This window comes from Poecile atricapillus, chromosome 5 (assembly GCF_030490865.1).
Source record: "Poecile atricapillus isolate bPoeAtr1 chromosome 5, bPoeAtr1.hap1, whole genome shotgun sequence".
NCBI lineage: Eukaryota > Metazoa > Chordata > Aves > Passeriformes > Paridae > Poecile > Poecile atricapillus.
Window position 1 is genome coordinate 9,316,779 of NC_081253.1, and position 8,082 is coordinate 9,324,860.

General features: G+C 51.2%; 1 protein-coding gene across 1 annotated transcript in view; it reads right to left on the reverse strand.

Annotated features, from left to right (window-relative positions):
- The window catches only part of LOC131579520 (TGF-beta receptor type-2-like), a 33,134-nt gene that overhangs the window by 8,535 nt on the left and 16,517 nt on the right, over positions 1-8,082 (reverse strand). Inside the window, exons 2-5 of the mRNA XM_058839577.1 lie at positions 6,181-6,331; positions 4,195-4,397; positions 444-1,252; positions 190-331 (exon numbers count right to left, since the gene is read on the reverse strand). Coding sequence (XP_058695560.1) covers positions 190-331; positions 444-1,252; positions 4,195-4,397; positions 6,181-6,331 — 1,305 coding nt within the window. The remainder of the gene's footprint in view (positions 1-189; positions 332-443; positions 1,253-4,194; positions 4,398-6,180; positions 6,332-8,082) is intronic.

The following is an 8,082-nucleotide window of genomic DNA, read 5'->3' on the forward strand; positions in this document are numbered from 1 at the left end:
CCAGTCCTGCTCCTTGACCACTGGGACACCCTCCTTAAGCCATGGCACACAGAGCAGGGGAATCTGTCACCAGCTCTTGGCAGCCCTGCAGAGATCTAGGCCACCCCAAGTCATGTCTTGTGCCATCGGCTGGGATGCGGGAGTAAGGGAGCAAAAAGGCACGCAGCAACCCGGAAGCAATGCTCCTACCTCCTACCACTTCACATCTAGAGGCCATTTCCCACAGAACGAGGGCCATGGAGTAGACATCCATCTGCTTGAAAGACTCCAGGTCTTCCAGGTTCACTCTGGACTCCAGGACCTCTGGGGCCATGTACCTGGCGGTGCCCACCTGGCCACAGAGAGGAGAGAGGCATTAGCAGGGGTGGGCGGGAACTTTGGCCACAGGCCGTGGGGGTGGCTGGCAAAGGCTCTGCCAGAGAGGGTTGGTGGGTCATACTTGCCTGCCCGCTGTTGGCAAAGTCATCCACTGTCAGGGAGGGGTCGAGGCGTATGGCGATGCCGAAGTCGCAGAGCACACACTCCTGCTCGTTCTTCACCAGGACGTTTGTGCTCTTGATGTCGCGGTGGGCGATGGGGATTTTCGGGCGGCCGCAGGCAGTGTAGTCGCTGTGAAGATGGGCCACCCCGCTCACCAGGGACCCAGCCATCTTCTGCAGGTCCATCCAGCTCAGCACGTGGCGGGAGAGGTAGTCCTTGAGGTTGCCCCGGCTGTGGTAGGCGGTGATGAGCCAGTACTCCCGGCGGGGCCCCGTGCCCCGGTCCTCGGCAGTGAGGAACTGCAGGACGCTGTCGTGCCTGAGGCTGGTGTCGGTGAAGATCTGGCTCTCGTTCTTCCAGGAGGAGTATTCCTCGCAGGGGAAGATCTTCACGGCCACGGTCTCGTACTGCCCCGAGCGGCTGTGGCTCAGCTTGGCCCTCCACACCTCCGCGAACTGCCCTTTGCCCACCATCTCGTCCAGCTCGATGGGGAGCAGCTCAGCGGGGCGGCTGCTGGCGCAGCCGGGGTTGGTGCCGGCTGAGCTCTCATCCATCAGCACGGACAACTTCTCCTCCCGCTCGGTCGCCTTCCCCGGCTCCGGCAGCGCCGGGGGCTGGCCCTGTTTCCCACCCCACACCTTGGCTCTCTTGCGTCGCTTCTGCGTGCGGCAAAGGTAAAATATCACCGTGATCATCACCGCCACCAGCAGCGGGGGCAGGAGGCTGATGGCAGCCACGGGGATCACCTCTTTGCTCTGCAGCATGGAGTAGCCTGAGGGAGGAAAGCAAAGGCGAGGTGCTGCTGCTGCTGCGGGTCTGCCACAGCTCGTTTTCATCAGGCGGAGGAGGAAAATATGCAAAGCTGTTAATGGAGCGCAGCCCTTCGCGGGGCCGCACAAGGGCTCATCCCGACACAGAACCCAGATGCAGGCACTTAGCAAAGGGGATGATCGGTTTTGGTCTCAAATTTGGCTCCATTTATCAACAGAAGACACAGGCCAGAATCGCTTGGAGAGTGTGGCACAAGAGACTGCAAAGGGTGTTTTGGGGGTCCCATGCACTGCTTACAGTCATGGCAAGGGGAGCTTGGCTGGAAATAACAATGATAAATCCAAGGCAAGGCTCGAACACAGCAAATCTCTGAGTGGGCTTGGGCCCGAAGATTTTCTGGACCTCTGTGGTGCACAGAGAGCCAGGAATGATGCTGGGGGTGGGCAGTGTGCAGGACCACCCAGCCCAGGGGAGTGCCGGGATGCTTTGCACTTAATTAGCACACAAGAGCATTATTTCAGTGCTTGTCTGCTGCTGCTGGCATCTCCTTCCTCAGCCCCTTACAACAGCAGCCCCAACAATCACCAGGGCATGGCTGCATTTGTTTTATTTCTTTTAAAACCCCTGTTGGCCTTCAGATTGTCAGGGGGAGGACACGCACACAAAGCCATAACCCTCACACAACATATAATTGTCTGATCCTTTGATGTTCATGATTCCTGGAATAAACATGCTGACTTCAGTAGAGATATTCAAGTAAAATCTTACTCAGAGGTTTTTCTGCCAAGTATAATAACCCAGGGGAAGAGGGATAAGAATCATTCCATAAGCAAAACTCTCGCTGCTTGACCTCAGTGTGTGCAGATCATAATTCAGGTTCTGGAAAAACAGAGCATTTAGCTATTTTCCTTGGCAAATTTCAAAAAAATGTGCTGCAGCTAATTTCTGCAAGGCTGTGAAAGCGTTTCTAAAATAGGCATCAGGTTTAAACCACAAGATCAACCTAAACTGATATAAATCAATAACTAACTCAGGAATATGTTTATTTTGGAAAGTATTTGGCTTGGATATCACCTACTGCTTTAATGGATTTACCCGATGCTTTGGATCCCATCTTTGAAACTCTGAAGAAAGAGAAGATATTTTTAAGGGAGTTGAGTGCACAAGTTCCGAAAAGGGGAAGTTAAAGCAATTCAGGAAATTCCTTCATGAGGATGCCCCTTCCTGATGGAAGTCCTTTGGTACACAGGGATTGCAGCAGGGCTTAGACCTCTTCCATGCAGACCAAAGGTGGTTGTTGTGGCAATAACCACAGGTCTGTAAACCTACACCTTGTCAAGCATTGCTGCGTGGGTCTATCCATCCCTGCTGAGGGGATATGAACCTCCAGGGCTGGGCTCAGCTGGAGCATGGGTGGAAAGGACATGCCATGCTCCACCCTACCCAGCATCTTCCCAGGGTCTCACCTGGGCTTCTGCACAGCTTTAGGAAATGATGGCTCTGTGTGTTCATTAGTGTAGTCTCTGAACTCTGATGGAGTCCCCTAGTGCAAGGGCAATGCCACCCAGCAGCCCAGACCTGAAAGCAGAGCTTAAGGAATCAAGAAATAGGACAAAAATCTGCCTGCTTCAGCTGCTGGAGAAGTGCTTGTTTCTCTGCTCAGGAGTTGTCTAGACCATTGAATGTGATCATAATTTAATATTTAGAATGCAAATGATCCCTTAAAGGAAAAAAAATGGATGTAAAGAATGGGGTCTGTGAGCCTGGGGTTTGCCTAAGCTGGCCCCTGGCCCTTATCTAAGAGGAGAGAGTTGTTAAAGACCTGCACTTGTCTTGCTCCAAATTCCAGTGCTTTCCACACTGGCTGATTATGGAGCCTTTGCTGGGGGCGGCATTTCCAATGAGCCAGTTGTCATTTTTGTGTGAAATCACATATCCCGGCATCGGCTTTGGGATTTGACCATCTCTCCCTAGAAGTGTGTGTACCTGTTATGTTTGGCTGGGAAAGCAGCAAAAAACCACCAAATTTAGCATCTTTGGCCTCCATTAAAGTGGCTTGTTTGTTCAGAAAATTTGCATTTCATGTGATGTTTTTCTTCTTTCCTTATGCTGCAAGAGAAGCTATGCCACTGGATTGCAGGTTCTGCTTAGGCTCTTTTTCAGCATCTGCTTTTTCTGTGATTATGGAAAATTGGAGGCATTTAATTTTGCTTTTGTTACAGGTTGGATTCTTGATGGACACTTGGATAAACCTGGTCCGCTTGGAGTTGGGGAGGTTTAGACAATCCCCCAAAGGCTTTGGGTGGAAATATTTCCAAAGTATATGACCCTCCTGAGTTACAGAAATGAGCTGCCTATTAGTTTTTCCTCCTGTGGCTTAACAGCTCCCATTGGATCTCCAGCCATGTGCATCAGTGTGCCAAGCCACGCTCACGTGTGTGCTCAGCACCCAGGTGGCTCTGGGGAGAAACTCTGCTGCAGGAATTCCAGGAGAGAAGCAGAGGAGGCATTTCTGTGTGCCCAACCCTCTGCATCTCCACCTCTTTGGGTTACAGCCGTGGGGGATGCCAGCAGTTCCTGTGGGTGTGTTCTGGGGCAGGATTTCGCTCCAAAGCGATTTATTTAAAGCTTTCAGAGCTTTTGACTCACACTGGGTTACACCAGTTCCTGGGTTCCCCAGTTGATTCAACCAGTGCTGAAGGCATGGCCCACTGAGAGATGTGGTAGATTTTCTATCACCTGAAGTTTCCAGACAAAGGCTGAAGGAATTGCTGCAAGGAAAGCTTTGTCCACAGACAAAATGCTGGGCTTAGTAAAGGGGTAGAGATTTTTAACTGGCTTTTATGTAGGGAGGTCGAAGATGGCAAAAGAGCCTCTTCAAGGGATTTGCCATTGGTGCTGGGTGCTGCTCCCCCCATAAATAACATTAACAAAAGCACTCACCATTGGTGTGGTTTTCAAAGATGAGTTTGTCATTGCATTCCTGCTCATCCACACAGCCACAGACGTAGATGACCCCGTCCTCGCTGGGCTGGTGGCTCATGATGCAGCGTGAGCTGTTGTAGTTGGGGACCATGAGGTTTTCGATGGGGCGGTGGGGGTTGTGGCACAGCGTGCTGATCCTGATGCTCTCGTTGTCCTGTCTCCTGCATGTGACAAATGAACCGACATGGCATCAGCCTGGCAGCTTGACCCTTGTGTCATCTGTGCATCACCCTAAACCCAGTTCTAGGATAATTTCTTTCAAGCTGCGTAGGGAAAGACTTGTGTGCAGTGGCTCTGGTATAATTCTACTTCCATGTACTTATAGGACCAGTGATGGGGATGACTGGCCCTGCACAGGCTACAGCATTGCAGCTACTCCTGGGTGCATCCAAAGAAATGACAACCATTTGTTACATTTCCAGGGACAGCCTCTGCCTCCTGACCTGGTGATGCAAAATTGGGGGATGAAGGTATGGAGAGATTTCACAGTGTCTCTGAGGTCAGCTGGGAAGTCAGACATAAAAGCCAAGGAAAGAACCTAAATTCATCACCCTCTCCCTTGTGAAGTCCCCTTGTTTCGGCACTCCCCACATTTTTTGGGGCTACCAGGTAATTTGACAGAGGAGCTCCCAGATGAAGAGTCCTGGGAGGGTGAGAGCCCTTCTGCCAAGGCTGGGCCACTGGACATGAGCATGAGGCCAAAGCTGCTGCTGTGACTGATACCCACTCAGGAGAAGTTTGGATGACCCATACATATGCCTCTGCAAGTGAGCAGCAAACAGCAAGGCTGGCCTGGAGGTGAGCCCTGCCTGCAGGGATCTTATTCTCTGGATGAATCTTAGAATGGGATGGGAGATGCTGGGAGGGGTTGGCAGTTTATTTTTGACTGCATAGCTGCCTCACCCCATCCAATACACGATGTAGGGTGCAGCTCCATCCTGTGTAGTGGGATTGCTTCCTTGAAATGGGGATTCCTGCTGCAGGGGCCTTGCTTTTCCTTGTACATGTAGCTGTAAATGGGAAAAACCCAGTAACACACTGGATTGCCTACCCAGGGTTTAAGGTGGCTTCTCCATGTGTGCGTAGGGGAATTTGGGGCAAGGGGTGGATTTTGTTGTTTGTTTGTTTGGGTTTCTTGTGTTTTGCTTTTCAAAAGTCCATAATGCAACAATTAGGTTGAGGCAAACTCCTACTGAAAGCTGGCATACAGCATTCACGCTAATTAGCAGGTTGAGATAAAGCCTAGCGATAAGTGCTTGGCTGGCTTTCACTTTGGCAGCCAAATTAAAAGGGAAAGTGGAGGAAAATCACTCTGGGAAGACCCAAAATGGATGTTTTTTCAGTTTTGCTCACAGGGACCAAAAAGCTGGGGGAGGCAGTCTTCCGGGCCAAACCATGCAGTGTGTGCTTGGTCTGAAATGCAAGACTGTGTTTCCTGTCCAGGCACCTCTCACATGAGCAGAAAAGGACATTTTCCAGGGGATGGTAAAGAGATGGGTTAAACCCAGTGGGTTAACCCCAGTGTGGTGCCAGCTCAGATGTCCATGTGCTGGATGAAGACTGGCTGCACCCCTGAATGTGAACTGAGGTTTCACCTGCCTGATGCAAGAGGACATCATAGGTTTGGAGGTCAGGGTTGCTGGTTTGCCCTTGGGTTCAGCTTGTAAAGCTAAATTCAGAGGTTTATGGGAGTTTATAGGTCCTGCAGCACTTGCCACGCTTTGTGTCAGGCACTCAAAAGCTTAATTTAGAAAATAAACTGGTGCTAATTACAGGGCAACCAAATGATTTTTTTACTGTGCATTATACTTTTAATTATAATCGAGTCAAAGAAAGGGGAAGAGAAAGTCCTGAATTATTGCAATAGGCAATAACAGAAGAACAGGACTACACACGACCCCCTGCTTCCCCCCATCTCCCCTTGGGGAAGGAATTTCCTCTCACCATATTGCCACGCAGATCTCGTAGGGGTCCTCGCAGTAGGAGTTGAGGTTGCAGTTGCTGTAGCACACTTTCTCCTCGCAGGCTGGAGCTGTGGAGTCGCACCACTTGCACAGGTTGGTCTTGAGGCTGCGGCGGGCGCCGGCACCGCAGGCTGTGGAGCAGAGAGGAGCTGCAGGTGAGCGCGGCTGTGCTCGCCCTCAGAGGGGGAAAACCAGCCACCATTCCCAGTGATTCACACTGATGGGGGAGAAGGAGCCTCAGCTGACCCCATTTCTCCATGCATTTTTTTTAAAGCTTTTGTTTTGCTCCCCACTGCCCAGCCAATTGTGCTTTGTGTTATCCCAAAGCCTCGAGAAGATGGGAGAATGCTGCCGACGGGTCCTGCAGGACAAAAGCCTGGGAAACCACAGAGAATCACGTTTTCCCTCTGCTCTTCCCCATTTATCATCAAGGGGAAATTCACTTCTTCCTCTACAACCCAAGCTCAAATTGGCATTTCCCCTCATGCCAAGAACATTCGGTGTTCGGAAAGGGCCATCTCCAGGTCTCTGTGTGCCTGAAGACTTCATTTATTCCCCTCTCAGCGGGAAGAGACCTGCTGGGGAGGGATGTATGGCCAGGCTGGGACAGCTCCCTCTTCTTCTGCTGTCTCCCCGTCCTCCTCCTTCCTATTCAATGAGGCCAAGCTGGGAAATGTGTTTGCTACCCACTCCCCAGGTATCTGTGGCTGAGACTTCCCAAACTTTGGGGCAACAGGGGCTGTTCCCTGCAGGCCTCCATTGCCCACTGAGCCCCATCCTAGCAGGAGATGCTCTCCCACCCCTGGAGCCTCAGATCTGCCACAGCAGCACGCATAACTGCTGCCTGTGGGGAGCTGCTCTGCCTGTATCTCACAGGCATAACATTATCTCTATTTTTACAGAAAGGGTGCATGAACCATGCTTGGTTAAGGGATGAAATCCCAGCTAAATTTAAACTTCCTGTCTTAAGGCTGCTAAATGTCTTTTTTAAAAAAATGCCACTGAATGGCTTATGTAGAAATAGATATTTATACTTTTTTTTTCTTACTTACAATTATGCATTCTAAAGTGTCCAGGCATGAGTCTGAACTACAGTAGCTAGTTTTTTGAAGGTTTGAGCCATCCATGATTCTCTGGCTGCCATGTCCCTGAACCACCCAGCAGTGCTGGGTGCTCCCAGCCCCTATGGAAAAGGCAGTCATAGCTCACTGTGCTGCCACAGCCCTCACAGAGTTTTCCATCACCAGCTGTTAACTCTGAAGAAAAAAAAAATTGCAAAATGCCTGACTATGGCTTGGGGAGCCTCAGCCCCTGCAAGCAGGGCCCTGCTGATCCAGCACGGCCATGGGCACCCCCAGGCCTGTCAGCAACATGCAGGAACTCCTGCATTCTTGGTGGTCACTTCTGTGACCTGCCTGTGTTCCACAGCTGAGCCCATGGACAGCAAAAAGGAGTTTTTAACTTCTCTGCTCCCCAAATCCAGGGCATGCAGCCTGCTCTGACAGCATCCCATGTGCCTGCTCTGCTTTCCTCAGCAGCCCAGACCCCCCTCCCTGCGACAGTCGTAAAGAACTGCTGGAAGGCTCCCACACAGAAATAAACCATTTACAAGCTCCCATGGCCTTGTATGTAGGGCCAAGGTTAATGGTGGGGGGAAAACCTGGGTGCAGAGGAAAAGCCTGTTGCATATGAAGGTTAGAAGGAGGAAATTTTGATTTAAATGACCCGTGCCAGGCTTAAAATGCAGCTCAGCAGGGACTGTGCTGGGCCAGGTTTTGGGGGAGCAGGGAGCAGAGTAGGAGAAGATGTTGCTCACAACCTCTTGCTCAGCATCCCCCCCCATCCATGAGGCTGCTCTGGCCCTGCTGGGACACCCTGGGAT